Source organism: Aulostomus chinensis, chromosome 1 (assembly GCF_037954235.1).
Source record: "Aulostomus chinensis isolate RoL2024-O1b breed Wild chromosome 1, RoL_Achi_v1.0, whole genome shotgun sequence".
In the NCBI taxonomy this organism is placed as follows: domain Eukaryota; kingdom Metazoa; phylum Chordata; class Actinopteri; order Syngnathiformes; family Aulostomidae; genus Aulostomus; species Aulostomus chinensis.
The window spans coordinates 64,740,208-64,763,700 of NC_141320.1; the positions used below are offsets into that span (position 1 = coordinate 64,740,208).

At 44.9% G+C, this 23,493-nt stretch overlaps 1 protein-coding gene across 3 annotated transcripts; it reads right to left on the bottom strand.

Annotated features, from left to right (window-relative positions):
- Positions 1–395: 395 nt before the first annotated feature.
- On the bottom strand, positions 396–22,306 carry stk11ip (serine/threonine kinase 11 interacting protein). Of its 3 annotated transcripts, XR_015112306.1 has the most exons (27): positions 22,134–22,306; positions 21,844–21,896; positions 20,786–20,988; positions 20,624–20,698; positions 20,441–20,536; positions 20,256–20,363; positions 20,100–20,171; positions 19,891–20,020; positions 19,680–19,783; positions 19,503–19,592; positions 19,071–19,112; positions 18,819–18,980; positions 18,652–18,733; positions 18,077–18,544; positions 17,660–17,868; positions 16,619–16,729; positions 15,740–15,965; positions 13,591–13,748; positions 13,273–13,519; positions 11,837–11,946; positions 10,321–10,418; positions 9,361–9,542; positions 5,677–5,761; positions 4,854–4,936; positions 3,260–3,486; positions 1,755–2,512; positions 396–432 (listed from the first exon to the last, which is right to left on the bottom strand). XR_015112306.1 is itself a non-coding variant. In XM_086200816.1 (26 exons), exons 2-26 carry the CDS (start codon positions 21,893–21,895, stop codon positions 2,381–2,383), a joined length of 3,549 nt encoding a protein of 1,182 aa, XP_086056942.1. In that variant the 5' UTR covers position 21,896; positions 22,134–22,306; the 3' UTR covers positions 474–2,380. The 3 variants fall into 3 exon arrangements, 2 of the variants coding, with proteins under 2 accessions (XP_086056942.1, XP_086056929.1); XM_086200816.1 differs by lacking the exon at positions 396–432 and having other exon boundaries at positions 474–2,512; positions 9,361–9,539; XM_086200803.1 differs by lacking the exon at positions 396–432 and having other exon boundaries at positions 474–2,512.
- Positions 22,307–23,493: the final 1,187 nt, after the last annotated feature.

Consider the following 23,493-nt stretch of genomic DNA (forward strand, 5'->3'; position numbering starts at 1 on the left):
CCTGCTGACTGAGGTAGCAGGCTGTGTTTATCTGAATTATTGCAGCTCAGATTGTTCATTTCCTCCCTGAACACAGAAGCGTTTGACACAAATTCAAAGCATGCTGAATCATCAAAATGCGGCGCTACTTTTGTGTCTTTAAATTTTTGCTTTTTAATTATTTAAGACCCGAAAAAAAAAGAAAAAAAAAAAGTTCAAAATCTACTTCAATGTTTTGTTGGGGAAATTTTTTCCATCTCTCTGTGTGGTTACAGAACGAAAATTAAATGACACATTATGTTATGTGTTCGGCGCCATAAAGAGCCACTGAAGTGGAGCGTTGTGTCTCGGTTCAGCAGCAAACTCAACTTGTCTTGCATCTTTTTGCCAACAGTTTTGCACAACAAAGACACTCCATATGGAACTGCACTCAGACGCTCAGGTGGGGAATCTCTGCAACACAGAAAATACAACAAGAGAAACTGTTTCCAGTTACGAAATGTTTTTATTGTTGACGTCGGCGCTGAAATACTATAATCTCACAAGAGCGACTGCAGCTGTAACACATCAGCCCTTAACATGAAAGCTTTGCTCGTTTTTTCCTCTCATATCCTTTAATTCCTCCGGTTCTTTGGGGCTCGTGAGCCAACGGGTGACGGGTTCCTGCACCTGCTCTTGACCTTTGACCGAGATTGGAAAACCACAAAAAAACGTGCAGTTGTTTATGGTGCAAATCGGATTTATGTGAAGAACATTAAAAGCAGGCGGCTGGAGGAAGCAGATGAGTAGTCATGTGTGCCTGTCAGCCACGTGGCTTCAATTGATCTCCAACCAGCATGTGCACAACACATGTAGCGGGCTAAAGAAATATTTACACTGGGGAATCGGTTAGCACAGTGCTAACACAGCTGAGCCGGAATGGATGGAGCTGCAATGTTTAAAAAGAACACACACACACACACACACACACACACACACACACACACACACACACACACACACACACACACACACACACTCACACACAACTCCATGACTTCATGGGTACTCTGTAACTGCTGCTGCTCCCAAACAAGAACTGGATTTTTAAAATAAAACAAAAGGGTTGTAGTTTATATCCTGTTTGTCCAGATGTAACCGTGGCGAGCCGCCGTCCTACACGCTGCTCGTGGAGTGGGAGTGAAAAAGTCGGAGCCCAACCAATAAAACAAAAAGCCAGTACTGAGGGCGCCTTTAGGAAAGGACAGATCTGACTGCCAGGAAACTGATTAGTCAGCTTATTATAGTCCACAGTTTAACTGCAAAATAAATCAAAACTGGGGTTTTTTTGGTTGTTGCCATTATTGCAAAACTTGAAAGCCCTGATGATCAGATTTGTTATTGCAAAAGCTAAAGCTAAAGGTTTATAAACAGAATTTTGCTAATTACAAGTGCTTGTATTGATGAAATATGCCATTATGTTAAAATTCAAGCATTCCTCAAGAATTATTATTGGGCATTCAAAAGCTTAAACCTTTCCGTCCCTCATTGTTTTTCCTCTTTCTCTCTCTTTTTCATGTTGTTGTGGTTCGAATCACAAAACCAACACATTTTATTTCCATTTATACACATTTACATACACAAACACGTAGCTTCTGCTTTGTACATCCTTATAAAAATAAAAGAAACATCTAAATCAAGCAATTTACGTAAAACAAATGGCAGCAAAGAAGTAATGGACCACACACACACACACACACACACACACACCACAGGTCTAAATACACCAAACACACCTGCAGCAGGTCTGAGTCACTTGAACTGATGGAGGCGTTCATGTTGTTACGCCGTAGCTTAAATCCGCCGCTGATCTCGACCATGAAACCCACTGCTGTCTGAGTCACAGACGCAGAGGTCACAGGGTTTCAGTGCATCACAAGACTCCAATTAGGGGAGAATGGCGCGAGGTAACCCCCGATGACACCGCCTGGCCTCGTGGTCAGCGCGTGATGTCACAATTCACTGCACCCTAAGATGGCGAGGAAGGTCTTAAAGAAGAAGTTGGGGGGTGGGGGGGGGGTTCCACACAAGGAATTTAACCCTTTCTTGCTCTCTTAGTTCCATTTAAGCGAGAGTGTTTTAACAGCCACCGTGAAACAAGAAGGAATCATGGCACCTGCAAAGAAGTAAAAGAAGGCACACTCCATTTGAGCTGCAGACGCGTCCGGTGGGACGCGGCGCGGTGGAAACATGAGCGAGTGCAAACACTTCCAAGTCTGGAGTGAAACACCATGGAGGCAACGAGCCTGATGGGACCAGAGCGAGTGTGTGTTCAGAGGAAATAAAGACACACTCGCTCAACTATTCTAGCGGCGGGCTGATTCATGCTCACTCACACCCCCCCCCCCCCCCATCATGGCTCTTAGTCTTGCAGGCTTGTGTGCAGCTTCACTCCGAACATGGCCTCCCACTGAGCTCTGACCCACGCCAGCAGCCCCTGCAAGAGCTCGCTGCTTTCGGAGCGCACACACCACGTCTTCTCCTCTTTCACCGTCTGGACAGAGAGGACACAAGAGCAGACGTGATGTCACAACAACGTCATCACACCTTTTCAACACCTGACCGTTCAAACGGTGTGAAAGCGTCAGCGTGTCACCCGAGAATCCTCACATATAAACTTGAAACTCTATCTGAAGTGGTAAACGTCCCGTGAGGTTAACACACCTGGAGACTTCCAGCTGTTACTGGGGGTGCAAAAGAAACACCTGTCACAACAAGCAGCGACTCGGAGCATCCACGCAGGAGCGCGGCGAGTCAAACACGGGCCACATGCCTGTGACACGTCAGGTGCTTGGCGCTGGCACAGCCCAACCCTGCCTGGCGTGTTAAAACCAGACAGCCTTTGCTCTGGATTACTGCTGCTGATTAAAGATTGTGTGTTATGTCAGTGAAATTCCTCCTCACGCGGACAACTCGGCTAACTGAGTGCAGAATAACTAGAGGTGGAGTGCTGCTGCAGAGCTGCTGCACAGTATCAGAAAAAACTCTTCTCTTCTTTTGCCAGTTTTGTGTTTATTGGGGGAAGTAACAGCTGGGGTGAAATAGAGAAGGGCATGATGGGAAAACATCTGGAGCCACCTCATCACGGCCAATCTTGAATGTTTCAATCACATAAACTGGTCAAAGAATTAAAACACGAGATTTCAAGCCATTTTTATGCAACTGCAGGACCTTTGCCTGTTTGTTAGTGGTTCAAAGTTCATCCAGCAGAGTTAAAGAGGGGTTCTTGTTCCCGACTCACCTCGTCGAAGAGCTTCAGATCCATCCTGCAATGATCCGAAGTCCAGAGGAGGACGGAGCTCACACAGCTGATGGGCAGCGTCTCTAACACGGTGAAACTGCCGCTGCTGGGTTCTTTACTGTCACTCAGCCTCACGTCGTTCAAGCTCTTCCTCCACTGGTGGTCCTCTCTCAGCAGGTATAGAGTTTCTCTGGTTGCCAGAACTGTCAAGGGCGTCCAGAAGTCCTCTGAAAGATGAAATATTAGATTAGGAGCTTTTTTTCTAGAATCTTTACGCACATTCTTCCTCCATTTTTTTTCATTTTAATCACATTTAAATCGCCAGTTTCCGGGAGAGATGTGTGTGATCTGATGCGGGAGATTAGAGGTCACTGAGCTGTGATGCTCAACAAAGTGTCTTGTTGCTACAAACAAACTGAGAGCTGAATTTCCTGTCGGTGGGCTCCAGTTTGAGAGGAGCGAGTGAAGGGACGATACAGATCCAGGCACGCTGACATTCCGCTGGCGTGTACAGGTGTGCAGCCTCCAGCTACTTTGGCTTCTCTAAATGTCTGTGTTGAAACAGGGGCACGGAGGCATCCTGGAGCGCCGTTTCACATGCATGTCAACACTTTCGCATGTCAACAAAGCCACTCACATCTAATGGTATATGACACATGGGACAGGTGTCTCCCCGAACAAACACAATCTCTCTGGAGCTCCAACGACGACGAGCTAGACGCATGAAATTTGACCTCAAAACTGGGAACAACATGGAAACGCGTCATAAGAAAAGTTAACCTGCGATTAGCCAGATGGTGGAGCTATAATTCATATTCAAGCTCAGCCGAACTCAATGTGAAAAAGAAGCTATTTCTTGTGAAGTTAAATGGATCTGCCCCAAACGGAGATGGGCCCTGCCAAAGCCTGCCCCACTTTTTGTGTGATCCTGCTGCGGACGCAAGCTCCTTGGTGGGGGAAACCACGCTTCAATTCAGGACATTTGATCAAAAATATATTTCACATTCAAAATTCTTGTAAACACCCCAAGCAAAACATCCAGTGTTGTGCGTTTCAGTGCAACAGGCTGGTAGCAAAAGTCACATGTCAACAACTGAGCAAACACGTGGGTGTGTTTGCTTCTTTAATTTGGCCTCCTTCCATTGCGTGGAGGCGAAATCACATAACTCGACATTTGGGCTCTGAAGTTACAACAATGCGCTCCCACAGCATTCCATCTTAGGGAACTAATACACGTGACATGTTTGGTCTTAGGTTCCAGGTTCGAGCCCCGGCTCAGGCACAGGATCTTTCTGTGTGAGTCTCTATGTTCTCCCTGTTCCTGCGTGGGTTCTCTCTGGTACTCCAGCTTCCTTCCACAGTCCAAAGACATCAAGAGGGGACGAGGCTGATTGATACTCTAAATTGACTGTAGGTGTGACTGTGAGAGCCAGTGGTTGTCTGTCTACATGTGTTGGCCCTGCCATGGACTGTATGTATGCATGTATGTATGCATGTATGTTTGGTCTAGAAATCTTTTCCTATCACACAGAAACAGGACTGGGCATGTTTGGAGTCTTTAAACACAGACAGACGTGGAGAGCAGGGCTGCCACCTTGAAGGACAAAAGCCAGAATGTAGAAGAACTGCAGCTGGCCGTCCTCCACGTCCGCCTGGATGTCTTCACACACCAGAGGCCTGACAGAATCAAGAGGAGAAGATTATTGACCAGATATTGACGTATCACGGCTAAACAGGCAGCGTCCGGTGTTTTCATAGAGATAACAGCGCAGCGGCGGTTTGTGGCTGGCAGGTGCTGCTGGCGGTTCTAGCTTTGCGCCGCCTCACATGGAATCACTTCAACCACACAGTTAGTGTGAAGCAAAGGGGATAATTGACATAATAACAGCTGACAGGACTTGGATTGCACAAACACTGGAAGGGAGTTCAGAGAGAGCAGTTAGCACACGAGTGGATGGCTTTAATTTGTTTTTATTTTTGATTATTGGGCTGTGTTATTCCTGGCACGGACCTGGGAATGATTTTATCATTCCTAATCGAAGCTTTGGGAAATTGGTATTTATTTGACTTCTGCTGGTTGGATAAAGCCAATTGTGCTAACTGCTGAAGAGGCGTGTGTTTCATGTTTGAAATCATACTTTCATGCACATGCCTGTCTTGTAGTAACATCGAGAGAAAAACCTACATGTGAAGCAGGAAGGAGGAAAAAAGAGAGGTGACAGCAGACTTCACCGCAGGACAAGCAGCATCTGCAGCGCGACGCATGTTCCAAATTAAGATGTGGTTTACCAGCTAATTTAGAGGCACAGTTTCACAAAAGGAAACCGAAAAAAAAGAAGAATGTAATCGAGTAAAGATGTGGCAGGAACGTCGCGCAGCGTTTACACCTCGCAATCATACACAACTGGGGACTGTACCAGAGGTGGTGCTGAGGGTTGAGCCTTGTGGTCGAGATGGACTTGAGTTTGCTGTCGGATTTGTGGGCCAGCTCACGCACGATTCCTAAAGAAAGGAACAGGGAAAGTCATTATTTGAGCATCTTAAGGGAAGATTTTAATGTAAAAAGATGACAAGGAATGATGAATATAGGTTTCATTTCACGGTCAGACTGTAAGACTAGTAGCAACGTGTCGTTTGTGTCCCTCCGCCTCTCTCTATGACCTTTGACCTCCAAAATCGTTCCAGTTCATCTGAAATTCCTTCAAGTACTTCCAAAGACATGACGTCCAGAGGAGGTGACAGGGACCGTGTCACTTGACCTTGACCAGCAGGATCTTTTCAACTCATGGCTGAATCCCTGGGGACTCTTGTGCCAAATCTGAAGACATAACCCCAGCGTACAGGAGTAATGTTCCCAGGAGAAAAGGAGATGGACTGGAGGCTTCGCTAAAGTTATCAAAACTTATCTGCAAAGACGGATTAAATGCAGAGCAGCACAATTCATCAGGAAAGTTCATAAATCAAAGATGAAGCTTCCCTCTACAAGCACCGGTCATACCTAAATCTCTGATTACATTTTTTGGAATGATTCTTAAAACAGATCATGAAGATGAAGAGTCATATTTGAACTCTGAAACAGCTGTGTGAACATCTGTATGGGATTCATAAAATGGGGTGGGGGGGTGGGTTTAAGCTGGTCCACTGAGTATTGACGATCACGCGAGTAAAAACACTCGAAAATTAGTGCAGTGATGTGAATAAAACCCCCTCCAAGTCGTAAAACGGAGCCTAAAAACATCACACCCAAACATTAGAGGGAGGAGGTCTGCACACAAAAGCCAGCGGGAGACTTCTGCTATTCTAACCACCATGAGAAAGCCAAAAGGTCTCCAGTTGCAGGTGTAAGATTGCAGCTCTATAGACTCGGCGGGTGAGAAAATGTTGGGAGCACAAAGCGGCAGGTCATGCTTCCATTCTCAAACTGTAGCGTATCATTGAGTGTGACAACGATCCGGGGCAGAGAGGATATTTGTGGTTGAATAGACCGACTTCCAAAGGATTTAAAGGGACACGGAGGAGATGGGAAGACGCTGTACGCTGGAGAAGATGATGACAACCTCATCAATGAAGAAAAGGGAGGCTCATAAAGATCTTTTTTCATGTCCTGATTCCAGGGAATGTGTCTCTTCCCGCGAAGATGCGTGTTTCTCTAAAGGCAGACATAAAACAACAAGACACGGCGTCCGCAGATAATATTTACTCTGACACCAGACGACTTTAATTATTTCTGACCAATCATTAATTCTTCTTGCCCTGCAGGAGTAACTTCAAGATTGTGTAACAAATTAATAATCTTGTTAAGTGCCATCCAAGATCAGAAGTCAGTGCCCGCGATTCCTCCTTTTTCAGTCCTACAGTCTTTGGATCCACCAGAACCAACGGGGAACCTGATGGTTGTATCAGAACATGCAGACTTTCTGATCAAGTCTCTCACTCTTCATCCTCTCTAGAACCAGGCATGTACATCGTTACACTTTCCGTCCTCTGCGCTACATTAGGGAGCTGAGAGCTACAGACCGCTAGTTAGCTTCGCACAATGAATGGTGGTGGATGGGAAGTGTTAGCATACTTCAAAAGTCAACAAATATTCTCCACAATGGTCTTTGCCATTCTGCATGAGTATGACTGGGTTGTGAATAACATTCACTATCATATAATCCGAAATTGCGCGAAAATGTTATTTCAGAACCAGACACATTGTTGGATCTACTTTCTTGGGTGGGCGCAGTGATTTGACGCAGCGTCACCATCGTGAAACATGAGTTGACAATGACGAAAAGAGCGACTGCTGCTAGTGAGGATGTAAGAGAGGGTGAGCAGGATTACGGGACAAACCAACATCCTAAACCTGGTCTGCTTGATGACTTTTGATGCTAACACTTCCCATTCGCTACCATTTATTGTGCTAAGCTAACTTAGCCTGTCTGGACAGAGAAGGGTACCTAATCTCTGTCTCGCACTGGGGACCATGGACACACCAGTGCCTGACATGTTGGACGGTTGTGTGTTGCTGCAGATGTTGCAGCTTATGCTGAATCTGACACCAGTGAGAGAAAACATCTTGCCGTTAACAACTGCTTGACAAATAAACCGAAGATTAGTGACGAATTACTTGTTTCCAGAAGTCTCCTGTTATCTCTCATGTTTCAATAAAGTTGGACAAGACGCTCCAGAGATCTGTCCAAGTTACAACCACGTCCTCTCTCTATCTTCCAGCCAGTCGGGCCTTCACCATTCCAGCTGTGGTTTTGAAAGTGGTCCACGTACTGGCTGCCAGCCTGAACCATGGAGGAGTCTTTTCGGACGTCGACACTGGACGGCTGGAATAATAGCCACTTTAGAGGAGAATATTACCATTCTGTTCATGTAGGGATTTGCATCCAGACAACAGTTACCCTTGTTTTTTCCACGTTGCTCTGTCAGCTCTGTTTTGGACGATCTGAAACAATCTGGAATCATTTTCAGTGACAGCGAATACAAGGCAGTATATGAGCTGTTTATGGGATCTAGATGGAAACAAAAGGCTCTCAAAGGGAAACTGGAAAAGAACGAAGACGGCGAGAAATGTGACAGAGGATCAAAATCCACATAATTATGAGCAATGCACTTTTTCTCTGATTCATTACGGAGGTGTTTTTGAGAAAAGGAATGAGCAGGCTTTCAAAACACCTCTAGCAACAGCACACTGAGGGAGTTTTAGCCAGTTTTCTACTTCTGAATGAAGTGTTAGTACTTTATCTCATGCATCTTCACTTGAAAATGTCTTTCCTGTTTCGCGGCCACAAGATAATACGATAACTTTATTGGAAGCTAACTCCCGGGCTCTGCAGAACTCGACTTTTATGTTTTAGTAGATGAAATATTTAATTAATAAAAAGCAGAGTCATATCATGTACGACACTTTCCCAAAGACTCTGGCCCTAATGAGCATCGGATACGTGAGCCCAGACGGAGTCGCTCCTCTCATCAGAGCGTCTGTTCTCTCAGCGTCTTACTCCCTGAAATATGAAACGTTGATTATAGGCATAAACTTCAGATGTTTTCCCTAAATATGGATTGAGATCGAAACCGTTCCCAGGATGTCTCCCTGATTCCTCTGAACCTTCGGAGGGTGAAAATTCTCTGATTCATTTTCCATATTTTTCCAGACATTCCAGGGCTGAAAAAGGAGCCCCCATCTAATGAAAGCTTTTCCTCTCAGCTTCTGGTCCTCGCTCGCTCACAAGTGGGTCTGGGCAGGATGTGTTCGACCTGATACAGAGGGGGTGGAGGGGTTGAGGGGGTGGGTGGGGATGGGTGGGGATATTTGTGTCACACAGCACACATGTGGTATAGTCTTCGTTAGCGAGGGGAGGAGGTTGGGTTTCTCCGTCTGTGGTAGAATGCCTGCAAGAGGAACATGCTGTTCCAGTACCTGCCGCGGGGATTCAACTTTACTCCACAAATCAAAATTAGCCCACGGTTAATTTTGTGGCTCCAGAGAAACCAGTGTAACCAGTGAGGGAAAGCAGAGCGGGGTCATGGAGTTTCTCTCTCCGACTAAATTCACAACATCCCTTTATGTGTTTTTCCATACAGAATCTGTTTTCCACTCGTTTTACCTGTCAAGAGGCCAAAGAAGCGTTTGCAGCGTAAACTGTCCCTCACGAGGAGGGTGTAGGCCACGCCCCCGTCTCCAAACGCCATATGGATGCATTGAGAGGCCAACCCCACTTCCAGGTAGCTGAGCTCCATGATTGGGTGGCTGTCCCTCTTCTGCAGCCAATCAGAGAGCTGGCCTCTGCTGGGAGGAAACAATGTGGGGAATCAGGACCTGTACAATCACGCAGAGATGACACATCGAGGCGCAACTGCCAGAACAACATTTTAAAACAACAGCTGAAGCCAAAGTTTACTCACTGCAATGACGGTCATAACTCACCTCATTTTCAGGAATTAAAAAAAAACAAAACAAAACGGATTGAATCACAAACATCAGTTTCACAACTTCAAGAATCTTGTGAAATAACTGTGTGAGAGCCATCACATGAATCGCCCACTGGATCTTGTTTTCATGATGAAGGAAAAGCTTTTAATTAAAAAAAAAGAAGAAGAAGACAGCAGAGAGGAAAATAAGTATGGAACTAATAAACTTCCAAGACCCTGGAGGTCAATGTGATCTCAAGACGTGACCCAGAAACCTGTTTTGGTTATGCAATGTTATACTAAACAATGTGTGTGGAGCTGCGCAGCAACACAACTCCAGAGTGGCGCCCTCTTTTGTGTCGCTACCAGAGGCGTTTTGATGAATTAAGACGGGAGTTTTGAGTTCTTCAGTTAAGGGGGTCATGCCGTCAGTGGTGTCTGTCTCTCAGGGGGATTATGCAGCTCTAAATGGGGCCTGAGAGCCCTAATTAGCGCCAACGGCTGCAAGTTGGCCTCGGTGCTCTCCGAACGCTACCTGCAAGTTTGGAATTCTCCCCAGTCTCTACATGTGGCATCCACTGCATTCCTCCCCTCGGAAAAGTATCTTTTAACAGATGAAGCAGCTGATTTCTGTATCTTGAGACGTCAGCACTCACTGGTTGTCTGATGTCATCTCCAGGAGGTATATTCGCTTGTCTGACACCACCACCAAAGACGGAACCTCCCCCAGCTCGCCGAATCTGACAGCAGACACCTGAGCGAGCACAGGAAACGGGACATCTGCTGAACATGTGATCTGGAATGAATATCTCAGCAGCATGGATATTTGCATCAATGATACTCTCAGCTGACAGCTACATTTTCCCCCTAAGCTCTTTAAAGGTTAGAAATGTTGAAACAGCGAGAGGAGAAAGCACGAGTGCAACAGCTGGATAAATACACGTAAATCAGATGAATGGAGCGGGACCCCCTGCTTCTAGCTGGGGCCGCTTTCCTGCTCTGTGCTCTGGGTCCAGGTGTGGGACAGAGGTGAGCAGGAACCTGTGGATGTGAGCGGGCTGAGCTCCATTCATCTTGGCTGATGAAACTGCAGCGTTGTCACCACCCATTAAGATGGAATCTCTTGGCCATCGGGGAGACACACTGGAGGACTTCTTTTTTTTTTCTCTTTTTTTTTAACCGCAACAACAACAGGAATAACATCATCAACATGAAACTGGTTGCTGCTCCAAGTGATAAATCACAGGTCACAAAAGGTTTCCTTCCTCGTCTTAAACTCCTGCAGCGATTTAACGGCCCTGACAACCTCGCACAAATCAGCTGAGTTCTCCTCAAACACACGGGGAAACATGCTGATTCACTGCTGAAATAACATCAGCTCTCACGACTGCGTGGAGGGCGGGACCGGAATACGGGTCGCTCGGCACAGGAGGAAAGCTCGCTGCGCTCGGTCGACCGATGTTTTCTAGGTAGCAACGAGTGTTTAATGTGATAAAAATGAATGGATTCTGGACCCGGCTCCACCACGCCTGTCCTCACCGGAGGGCTGGGGGCAGCAACACAGACTTGCCAAAAATGAGATGTTTCTGGATGAATGACAGCCGTCGCTGCCAAGCTCATTACGTTTGTGTTTCATCAGTTACATGATGTTCGCAGTGACTTGAAACAACATTTAAAAAAAAAAAAATATTTTTTTTTAATCGTCCAGATTTTACAGCCTTCAAAACTGCAAACGCAAGAGCCATCACGAATGGTCTTAAAAACATATTCATGCAAATGGATATTTTTACAAGTACTTTAAAACCATGGAAGGTATGAAGGACGTCACTCATCAGTTTCTAGATTTTGAAGCCTTGTCACCATCTTGACGGCTTACAACCAGTGGTGACCATATTTGGACGAGAAGGTGGAGCTGCAGTGTCCTGATTTAACTCAATTCCAAGCCGCACCTGCATTGTCACGTTTTCTTTTGGGTTGTTTTTTTAAACACTAAATGGAACAATAAACTCATTCATTAAATTTTTCCTGGGGTTTAGCAGGACCCTTTTTTCATTGCATTTCTGTGTTTTTACAACCTGTGGCGTCTCCCCCTGCTGGCCAGTAGAAAGAATGCAGGTTATTTTCTGGACAATCTGTCAGACTTTATGATGTGCGAGGTGTACTTTTACACACCTTGAGAAAAGAATGAAGCTCCTCTTCCTGTTCGAAGACTTCCACATCCAGGAAAAGCTTCAGCCGATGATCCACTGACTCACCGGCCTCAGAGAGCAGATCCAAATCATCTACAGAACAATAAACCAGTTTTGTTTTTTATTTCTTGATCTTATTACTGACAATAAAAGCCAACGTTTCCTTGTAACAGGGTGAAGACTTACATAATTGCTGGCTTTCATGAAACTTCCTCCAGATTTTACTGCAGTATTAGCCAACAACTTTCTCGCAGAACGGTATTTAATAGCAATAAATCCAGCAATGAACACAAACAGGGGTTGCTTAACAGTGATGAATGGCGGGGGCTAATCGGACGTGACAGGGGCAGGGACCTGCCCAGGCCAAAACAAACCCAACATCCTTCATTTGAAGAGAGTGAAAACTTGATTAAAAGACCCTTTGAACCTTTAGACAATGTTGCTTCTTAGATATCCATCTCTGGAGACAAAGCACCCTCTTCAGAGCACGTGGAAAATTAGAGCCGCAACAATGGCGACACTGTATCACCGAAAAAAAAAACCAAAGAAAAAAAAAAAAACGATACTGGAGTCAGGAGAGGAGGATGAGCCGTCTCCAGTGCGAGACTGCGGTTTCATCCCCTCTTCGGCTTCCATTCCTCTCCCATCACTTCCAGTAATGACTCCAATCTGTCTTGTAGCAGTTACCATGTGGTTCTTTTAAAAATGGCAGACAGATGTGAGGAAACAGGAGGCTGTCAAAGAGATACAGAGCACTTCCGAGGATGCACGCACACCCACAAAATCTCTGCTCTCTTTCAATTAAACCTCAAATACGCCTTTACGACAAAAGTAATGAGGCGGAACGCTCCGTACCGCATGTCACAGTTGATGTGTTTTACGATGATCATGTTAAATTTCAGTTATATGTAATACAATATATTTTACTGCTGTTTGGGCTTTTCTCCAGTAACCACTAGTGGTATTTTGTGCAGATGTACAGCTGAAACAATTAGTCTGCTGATCGAATCAAACCTGTTTTGTTTGTTAAAAAAAAAAAAAAAAAAAAAAAAGCCTTGAGGAAACTGTTGGTTCCAGCTTGGAAAGTTTGAGGATTTTTCTCTGTTTTATATAATTGTAAAATAGAGTTCAGCCACAGGTCTGAGTGAACTCAACCCCCTCAGAAAGCTGGTGTCGGTATGCACTCGCTCTTTGAATATGTAGCAGCGACCTACGGAGGCAGTTCATCATCTTCTTGAATAATCATGTTTGAATGGTGTGGTTTTAGGCGTTTCCTTGTTCACAGGTGTGCGTGATACTGCGAGTCAAAGTTAAAAATCACAGCAGAAAGTGAAACCTATTGGGTTCTTTTTCACATGCACGACATGAAAATTTAATTTGTTGCAGCCCTAAAAAGGTGTTGCTAGAGGACCGACCCACCAGACGGGGTGGTTCTTCCCGTAGGTTGGGCTTCAGGGGGTGTAGCGCTGATAGCGGTGTAGCGGTAGCTCCCGGCCAGGTCCTCTTTACTCTGGCCGTCTGTATTGTAGGAGAGGCTGCTGGTATCCCCCGGACCCTCGCCGATGAAGAAGGAGCTTCCCTGGGCGGTGAAGAAGGTGGGATCCTCTGTGGTGGTGGCAGCTTCTGGAATAGGACTGCTGCTAACACTGGCGTCGGTGTCGCCCTCCTGTCAGGATGGAAGACGGTCAGACTGATGTTGAACATGAAAGGAAAACAGGAAGGGGACGTGAGAGGGACCTTCGTGGCACTGCGAGTGCTTTGGGTGATATCCAGATGGTCGTCCTCACTCTCAGGCCGGGACGCGCGAGGAACGGGTGTACTGCTGTAGGGAGGTGATCGGCCCACCAGCTCCACCACATGGTCGCTACCACATTCTGGACAAATATCAGCTTTCCCTGAATAAAAGAACAGGAATATGAGCAGGATCAGATTTAAGGGTCTGGAAATGTGCCACCTCGTGGGCAACTGGTGCCATTCTTTTACTCAGCGATGAAACAAACCACACGATAATAATTTTGTTGTTTTGCTACAAGAAGTTTTTATCGTGAAGAACCATAGATCATACATGCAAAGTTTCTAATTGTACTTGGGAAAAAAAATGGCAATTTTGCTGTACTCTGTTGCAACACTGCAGATAGATACGATTACCGAAGGAAATTAGCTTGGATTTTATCCGAAGAGTCACGCGTGATGAAGTGGGAGTAAGAGGCCGCGATAAAGGGCGCCCCCTGCTGGTCAACAAGCATGTGTAGCCCCTCAAAAATCCACTTCACTTAAAGAATTCCTTCAAGAGTAACAAATTCCATGCACAGGTTAGCACTTTGACACGATGTGGAGTCATTGATTGACAAGAATATGAAGTGCTCCCCCTCATGGCCACAATAGTTACCGCGACAAAAAGAATGACTGCTGTTAACTGTCAAACCTGCTGCACTGCTGGAATGATTGTAAGGTCAAATAAAAAAATCTACTGTATCTAAAGCCATATCATCTGTGTCATATCAACCCCAGGGCAGGATACAGTTCAGTAACCGATAAAAAAACGTAAAGCAATAAAACATTCTGGCCTTTGTTACCGATACAAAGAAGAAGCCTTTCTCTTCCACATGTTTCTCTAACCCACAGGCAAACAAATGTCTAAGTTCACACACGTGCGGATGAAACAAGTATTTGTTGCCTGAAGTTTCAGGAATGCAGCAGACTAAGCACACTAACAAAGGAACATGGTTCCAAGAAATCCCCAAAACATCTGTCGAACAAAGCCGGTGCTCTATCTGTGCGTGCTGGTGCAGGTCTTAATGTCAGGTTTGGTTCTATGACGGGGAGTGACCGGTATTATCTGTCTCCTGCTGATTACAGAGGTGGGAACTGGCTGCTGGAGAGGAGATAACTCCTGGGATGCTTCGCTGGAGCCCATCTGAAACCAAAATGTTACCTTGAGAAAACACGCCGGTCTCCACTGGGAGCCTGGAGGTTCAGAGTTTTTATGCCAAATGACAGAAATTTTGTTCAGACTTGCCAGGTGATGCCTCTTCTACCTGCAACTATCAACCATCTGACATAAAAATGTGCTGATGTACATCAAATTGGAGCGCGTCATTGTTTAGGGTGGTCTGGTGCACGAGGGGCGGACGCATCTGGAACTTGCATGACTCAGAGGTCGGGACTGCGGTTCCTGGGTGGAAGCGTTTGGATGACAGATTGAGACATAAACCAAACAAGCCAAACAACAAGTTGCTTGGTTGGCTTCTTTATTTCATATTTCTTGTCTCGATGACAAAAGTTTTTTTCCATGACTTTATTCTAACTCAAGATAGAACCAGTGAGAACACACATCTTCTAACCAATTTGGACCTAAAAACACCTTGAAAAACCTTTGTTTATTTTGTAAATAACCTGTTGAGGTTTTTTTTTGTTGTTGTTGTTTTTTTGAGAAATGATCTGCTTTTGCCCCTGTCTTCTTTCAATGATTTGTTTTAACCCAACAACACCTACAATGACAGGGACACCTCATCAGGTTTCATTTCAAATTGTCGTGACTGTGGATTATTTACGTTCGTGCGTTTCGTTGCACTCAAAGTGCTTTGTTATTCTTTGTACAATTTAAATTTCTAAATTTGTGAAGTTTCAGAGTACAAGCGGCTTTCTCACCTGACCTGCATGTTCACTTCATTTAAAAACTATACATTTAATATTGAGTGTATGTGTCCTACATTTTGTAATCGTGTGCGTGCAAATTTAAAAGAGAAAGCATCTTTCTTGCCTTTCCAGGGCTGCACACTTTGTAACTTCTCTACATTTTTGAGATCTATTTATGTTTTTATGTGTGAAATTTGTTCTAAATCGAGAGTCTGTGACTCTTTCTTATCAAGTGCTGTTTAATCACCTTTGCAGTCATCGGTACACCCTGGAAACTCCTCCTCATCCTCTTCCTCCGCACTCCCTGACAGGGCTGCAGGCCCTCTCTTCCTCGTCTCCTCTTCACCCCCCTCTGCCTGGAGGGTGAACTCTGACCTGCAGCGAAGGCACTGCAGACGAGCACAGCTGGGGTGGAGCTGAGCGCCACGGCAGCGGTTTTCCTCCACCGCACGAGATAGAACTTCATTCAGGGCCTATTCAAGAAAGAAAACAATCTTTTTTTTTAATAATGAATTTTGGAAAATGTATTCAGGCAAACAGCAGGAAAAAAACAAGTCGGTGTGCAAGTCTGTCAGATGAGAAAAGTTGGCCAAAGTTCACATTTTCAGCTGTCAACATAAGTCAAGAAAAACAATAGTTCTGCCTGGCAAGCACATAATGCACAAAGAGAAAGGAATCAGGGTTGAAGGAACATTTTATTGTTGCTATTGTTGTCTGAGTTTCTATAAAAGAACAGCAGACTATTTCTGGTGCAGCTCCAGTGGAAATTAAAGCTCTCACTTCATGTATGTACAAGGACTCTGCTGACCACAAGTCAGAAGAAAAGATCCTGAAAATAGAAAAGCCTTCTGTGCTACATTAAGGCCTGTTGCACAATGTGAGGAGCGCCCGATCATAAACACGGTAGTAAACATAGTACAGAGTGTACCGCCGCATGCTGACGTCAGACAGAGGTAGAGGGAAGCCTGTGGGTACAACAGGAGCTCGTCCAAGACACCGGCGGCTGGGATCTGTTCTCTTCTGTGCCTTCCTTGCCTTGCACGTCACGCTTGTGTGAGTGTGTGGATAAATAATTCCCACCAACAGGACGTAGCATGTATGAATGTATGAATCTAAGCGTGTCAACCTGCAGTGCCTGTTGGGGGTCGTCATCCAGCAGCACGTAGCGTCTCCTCCTCTTCTCCTCGTTGATGAAGTCGAACTGAAGCTCCACAGCTGGAAACACCTCCTCTGTCTCCTGAGACAACAAAAGACAGTCAAAGACACTTTAATTCAAGCTTTTTTCCACGTATCGACACGACAAATGGAGACAGTCACCCAAAAAACGCACACGTTGCTCATTCACACTCTTTATGCTTGTAAGTCACGCAGCATATTTGTTTAATTTTATGATGAAAGTTGATATAAATCACAGATTTGGGCAGAAAAATGTTGTTAAAGGATTGTGGAAAATGTTTTAATCATCACAATATAGACACACTTTTGTTCTCTATACATAAAACTATTATCTGTCTATTGACGTCTTCCCCAAATCGATATATCAATCATATTTTAGAACTGTAATGCAAAATCTTGAGATTTTTGTCAGTAATTTACAGTGGTCCCTCGTTCATCGCGGGAGTTACGTTCTAAAAATAACCAGCAGTGCTGTAGGCGAAATCCGCGTAGTAGTCAGCTTTATTTTTTACAATTATAATAGCCGCATAACTTCTACCTTCCTTTAGCATGTCCAGAAGTCCTACTTCTTGTTACCTTTGACGGTGCAGGGCGTTTCGTCGACATTGTGGGGTTTGTTGGGGAGAAAACTTGCAAACATTCAGCTCAGCTCTTCAGAGTCACACTGCTAGCTATCGAAGAGTTATTTAAATCTGGCAAGCTGCACGCATTCTGTACTGTACAGGAGACACGGCATGGAGGAGACTGATTGACAATGGTCTACAGCCAATCAGGATGCAGAACACAATACGCTGTAAAAAGAAAAAGCATGCAAAATCGCACTAAAACAAATCTGCGAATCTGCGAGGCCGCGAAAGGTGAACTGCGTCATAGCGAGGGACCACTGTACATCTTACAACGTGTATTTTTGTCATGCTTTGTTTTTAGATCAACTGTTTTGATTTGTATCCAAAATAATAAACTTGTGAAAACATCTGTCTCCGTCCCTCACCCCTCGGGTCCAGGCAGCCTCGCTGGTCTCCAGACCGGTTAAGCTGTTCAGCTCCAGGCGGCATCTCTCCCGGCCGCGCCGCGGGTCCACCTCCAACATCAGGCCCTGCTTGATGCGCAGAAACACCTCCCTCCTCTTCCCCTCACCTCCACCCTCTTCCTCTTCATTTTCAGATAAGACACCCACGAATAAGGGAAGACACAGGTCCACTACACCCAAGAGAAGGACGGGCAAACAAGAGCTAGTCATGTTAAAGACTTCACACTCCTTCTTCATCTCATCCCTCACAATTGTTTAGGAATGAAAATGATTAATGAAGAGTCAAGGGACACTTGACGGCTCTACTAACGAAACAATGTCTTGAAAATCAGTCAAATAAGTCAGAAATGCCTCCTCACTCATGATACGGAGCCTCACCTCCTAGGTTGTCCTCCTCCTCCCTGGTGTGTCCCCTCTCTGCTCTAACTGTCTTTTGGGAGGCTGGACTCTGGCTCACCACCTGACCGTCCACCATGCTGCCCTCTAATGTGGACTCTGTGTGCCGAGGGCTCTGACCAGGCCACTCCAGTGTGGACTCATTCTCCTGGTCTGCATCCATGTCAGACGGTTCCACCTTTGGCTCTGAGGAGAGAAGCGGTGCAGGCAGAACCTCCAAGACCTCCAGGGACGGTGGAGACGGCTGCGCCACATCAATCGTGGGTGGAAATTGGGAGGCGCTGAAGCCGTTGGGGAGGGATTGTGGAGCAGGAGGCTTGTTGTTCAAGACGGCTGTGGTGACGGCGCAGCTTTCATCGAGGTGGTGTTGATACCGCAGCCAATCCTCACCCAGCTGGTCCCTGAAGCTGGACATGCGCTCGATCTCCTGCTGATGAGGGAGGACGATGTCTAGAGGAGAAATAACACCGCATTGGTTTATAAATACCCGCAATATAACAACAATCGAGAACTGAGACAAAACCATGAGAGCAAAGATGGATGCTGTTGATACCGACCCTGAGTGGAGGACAGCGGTCGGGGCTCGTAGTCCGTATCACTGGGCTCAGAGATGCTGGCTCTCCGCACTTTCACTTTAGTCTGTCACACAACAGTTTAAAACCAGAAGATGTCAAAGAATAAAAGACATAAGAGGTTAAAATGATTAGAAATGAAGAGCTCCTACCCTGGATTTCTTCCTGCGAAGGTGCGTCACTGCCACTTCCCCGACTGACAGACTGTCGCTCAGCTCGCCTGCACCACTGGACACTTCCTGGTTACTGCGTTCCACTGGAACCGGATGAGACGTCTGGACCTGGATGACCATCTGGCCTGTTTTAGGAAGAACCTGTGAGGGAGGAGAGGTCTGATGTTGGACCTCTGCCAAACTCTAAAATACCCAAATGTTAATAATCATGTGATTGACGGGGAAACTTACTGCTAACTCTGACAAGGACAGCTGGGTGCCATCAAGTACAAGCTGGTAAGAAACAAAACAAAAATTTCAATGGCTTCTCCAGGTTCTAACGCCAGTTAAAATCTCTGGAACAAATGTGTACGCAAGAAAAATTAAAATTAAAATGTACTCAAGTAAACCAAATTATTTTCAGATGATCTTAACTGAACCACAAATACCCCAACATGCTGTGTGACGGTATTTGCAAAGCAAACTTCCACAATTCTCTGGCTTTATTTATTCCACACAAGAAAAACCCTGACGAAACCTTGGGTTTTGCAGCAGTTGCCATCTTCACCACCCTCAAGTCAAACCAAACGGCATTTTTGCTCAGTTACTTTCTTGTCTCAACAGTTTTCAACTTAAAAAAAAAGAAAGGCAGACACGCACACCTAAGAATCTCTCATTACTCACTCTGAGGTTGACAGCCTTTGGCGAGAGGTGGTGGACGGTACAAGTGCGGTGGGTCTTCTGGAAGAACAGCGGGTTGCCCTCTAGGTTCAGCTGCATGACAGGACATTTTTATGAAGGTTAAGAGTGCTCTCATTTGTTTACATTACTGTGGGTACATCCATGCATGTGTGTCCTTACTGTATTCAGGCAGTGCAGCAGGGAGAGAGGAGCCAGCTGGGAATGCTCAAGCAGAAGATTATAAGCCAGGTCTAAGTGCTGCAGTGACGACAACTGCTCCACACCTGCTCAACCAGAGAGTCCAGCCACGCAGGGAAGTGTCAGAAACATGAAGTCGACATATCTACACATGTGCATTGAATAAAAGACAAATATTCAAAAAATCTGTTACCATTTATAGTCTCGAGTTCATTGTTCCTGAGGATGAGTGTGAGGAGTTTGGCTCTGGCACTCAAGCCCAGCGTTGGCGCCCTCTGCAGGCAGTTGTAGCCCAGATTCAAATGCTCCAGCTCACTCAAGGGCTGAGAGGAAGCAGTAAAAGGAAGTTACAAAAGCAGAACAAAGACAACCCACAAGGAAATATTATGATAGCAATCCTACCCTTAGAAATTCAGCACATTCCTGAATCTTATTATGGCTTAAATCCAAGGACTTCAGGACGTTCAGTAAACTCTACCACAGCAACAAATGGAGAGTTAAAAAGAAATGTCAGCAAAGGAGGAAACATCTGTGTATGTGTGTGTGTGTGTGTCTCACTATTGACTGATCAAGGCAGACGATGGAGTTGTAGCTGAAGTTGAGGGTGTGCAGTTCCAGCCAAGGCAGTGCAGAGCTGAGGTCCCCTCCACACAGGGACAGAAGCTCCTGGAAAACAAACAAACCCATTGTTGCTATGCTGTGAGCACGTTCATTAAAACATCAATAAAATGACAGGAGGGCACCTCCAGGGAGCTGAGGCTCTTTGAGCAGGTGAAGACCTCCAGCTGGGAGTAAACTCCTCTCAGTCCCTCTAGACAGTGTGGAGGGATTCGCTTCAGCTGTTGAGGAGAAAAAAAATGTAAAAATACATGTATGGAGAGCACAAATGTTATCACAATGGGAAAGATTAAGTGTTGCCGTGATACCTCTAAACACTTCAGAGACTTGAAGGGGAAGATTTTCACCACAGATTGAACTCTCACACCTGGTGGGTTGATGATCTGCACCAAGACACACGACAGATGAGAAATCAGACCTCCAGCAGCCACGTCGAAGCACGTGTGACGTGTGTGGAAGTGTCCGTCTACCTTGAGGGAGATGGTCTTCTGCAGGACGTCAAACAGGAACTGCAGCTGCAGCAGGAAGGAGGTGTCAGCAGGGTGGGAGGGCAGTGCCAGGAACCCATGCTGCTGGTTCCTGGACAGCAGGTGCTGCTCAAACAGTCTGGTCAGCTGCTGCAAGCTGGCTGCAGGCAGCGTCAGCGTGCTGCTGCCATTCAGCACCAAGTCACCTGGACCACGGAAAAGACCAATTTGATATTTAGCTGCTAGTGAAGAATCATCAAAGCCTCAAAGACACTTTCTGAGTCTCAAATAATAACAAATAGACAAAAAGAAGTGGGATTACTGAATAGTCACATTGCCACAAAACAATTTTATACGATCATTGTTTTGAACAGAACTGCGTGGAAGGGATTCTTTCATCATCGACAAATCTGTTGATTATTTCAACAAATAATCAATGAAGCAATTTTCTCCATAAAATGTGAAAAAGTGGAAAAAGCTTATCAAAATTCCCCGGAGCCCAAAGCAGAGGTTCCCACTTCTCAATTTTGTACAGATTCTGCTTGAAAAAGAAACCTGGAAAGGTTAATCCCTTCCCACAAAATCAATTGATTAATCAATGGATTGACATAGCTGTTGTTCTCATGCAGCAAGAAATAAATAAATTGTGGCTGACGTGATAAAATAACAGTTGGAAAGTGTCAGTATTTCACTGATTCGAGAGTAATTTAACTTGCCTACATCGTAGATAAATACATGTCAAGTTATTCTAGTTGTCTCTGCAATTGCAAAAAAGACACGATGCTTTAAAATTGTATAATTTGATAAAAAAAAAATGATTGAATTGAGGCAAAGAAATCAGCAAAAGCCTTTAAAAAAATTACTTTGGGGAACCAACAAGTGTGTGGGTGTAGCTGCAGCCCACAACTACAATTAAATATACTTAATATAATTGAGACAAATACCGACTGGAACCAGATTCGTGGAAATGTGTGTGTGTGTGTGTGTGTGTGTGTGTGTGTGTGTGTGTGTGTGTGTGTGTGTGTGTGTGTGTGTGTGTGCATGAACTGTTACACACTTACAATCATTTCGGAGCAGTGCCGCCAGGCTGTTTACGAGAGAGAATGCAGCCATCCTGTAGTTGACATAAAGCGAAGTGTAAATGGAAACTAGCAGCAGATGCGAGGAGATTAATCTGAAGCAAAAAAGCGAACCGCCAAACTCCGTCTGTATTTACAAAATGGCAGCCCTACTGCCTCCTTACAGCTTTTAAAGTTAGAAAATTTCTAAATCGAAACGCTGCTAACATCGATGTTAGCTCACTAGCTAACGAGCTGAAATGTTTCCTGGTAACTGAGCTAAAACAACCTACCTGCGCGGTGACAGCAAACAAACTGACGGCTAACATGAAGTCCGCTGCTTCTATGAGAGAGTCATAATGCCCGACTGAATCAAAAAGTAAGAAAAAACGATGTTCCGGTGGCGAATGTGTGTGTTTCGTAGCACTGTGCACAGTAATGTTGACATTTTTGACATCATGTGACGATGACCCGCCTCAAGGCACTACGGTGGCCGTGACGCGCCAGAAATAGGGACTCTTGAACAGTTATCGCGACAAGATTTACCATAAAATATGCGTTGTCATTATTTGAAAAAGGGCAGAAATAATAGTTTTGACACCCGCTTTATGATACCGATTTTGAGAAAATAAATATCCATCCACTTAAAATCAAAAGGGACTTACATTTTTTGATAATTGTGTCTCACATATCTGCTTAATGAGCGAAAAACTTGATTATGTTTTGCTACAAAGTACATGAACTTGCCATTTAAGTGTAGTTTACCTTAAAAATCTAAAAGAAAAAATTTAAAAATCTATGTTTCTGTTCTTCTTAGCCATTAGAGTATGTAGCCACTAGGTGGCGGACTAAAACAAGGAGCAGGGAGCCAGTGAAATCTCAAATGAACCCACTTAATCCATCTAAACATTTATAACTTACAAAGTGAGCAGCTGCTCATGCAGTAGTGGTTAACATAACAGTATGTTTTATTCAGTCTGAAGCAAATATTAGGTCTACATTTTATCCTTAAAGCCAGACACAACATTTGACATTATCAGTTTATAGACTCAAGACCTTTCAAGCTTCCCACCCAGGTTTTAAGAACTCAGGGCTGAGGTTTTGATAAATGCCAGCTGTCAGATGTACCCACCCTTCTTGCTGGCGGATCAGCCTATGTTCCAATCATGGCACTAATAATACAAAGTAGCCACTTGGCCCTTGCATGTGAAGAGGCTGTTATTTATGCTTTACGGCTGCAGAAAGATCTTTCTGAATGATGCTGACAAAATTCACTTTTTTTTTTTTTGCAGCGTCATGCAAAATAACATAAGTCACCACAGTAGAAAAGGATTTTTTTTTTTCAAAAATGGGATTTTATGCAAGATACATCTATAAAATATCATTACAGTGATGACCTCAACTTTGTTACAGGAAAAAACATAATGACAGTGTGTGGTGTAATGCTGACACGTGCGTATTACCTCTTTGAGAACTCCTGAACTCCATAAAACCGTAAGCCCACACATTAAATAAACACATTAGACGAGCGGTTTTCAGCAGCTCCTTATTTAGTTTAATTGGAGAACACATAACACTGCGGCTCCACCACTACAGATGCTTCACAAAGATTTGCATGAGCAAATAAAGCCCTGAACTTTCCTAATTCGCACA

Bases quoted from the DNA above. Each gene is read 5' to 3' on its own strand.
- stk11ip (XM_086200803.1), bottom strand. From the start codon at position 21,895: ATGGCTGCATTCTCTCTCGTAAACAGCCTGGCGGCACTGCTCCGAAAT. The intron at 19,593-19,679 runs GTAAGGACACAC...CCTGTCATGCAG, and splicing joins TGCTGCACTGCCTGAATACA to CTGAACCTAGAGGGCAACCC. The intron at 9,543-10,320 runs GTGAGTGCTGAC...GTTTCCTCCCAG, and splicing joins GAGATGACATCAGACAACCA to CAGAGGCCAGCTCTCTGATT.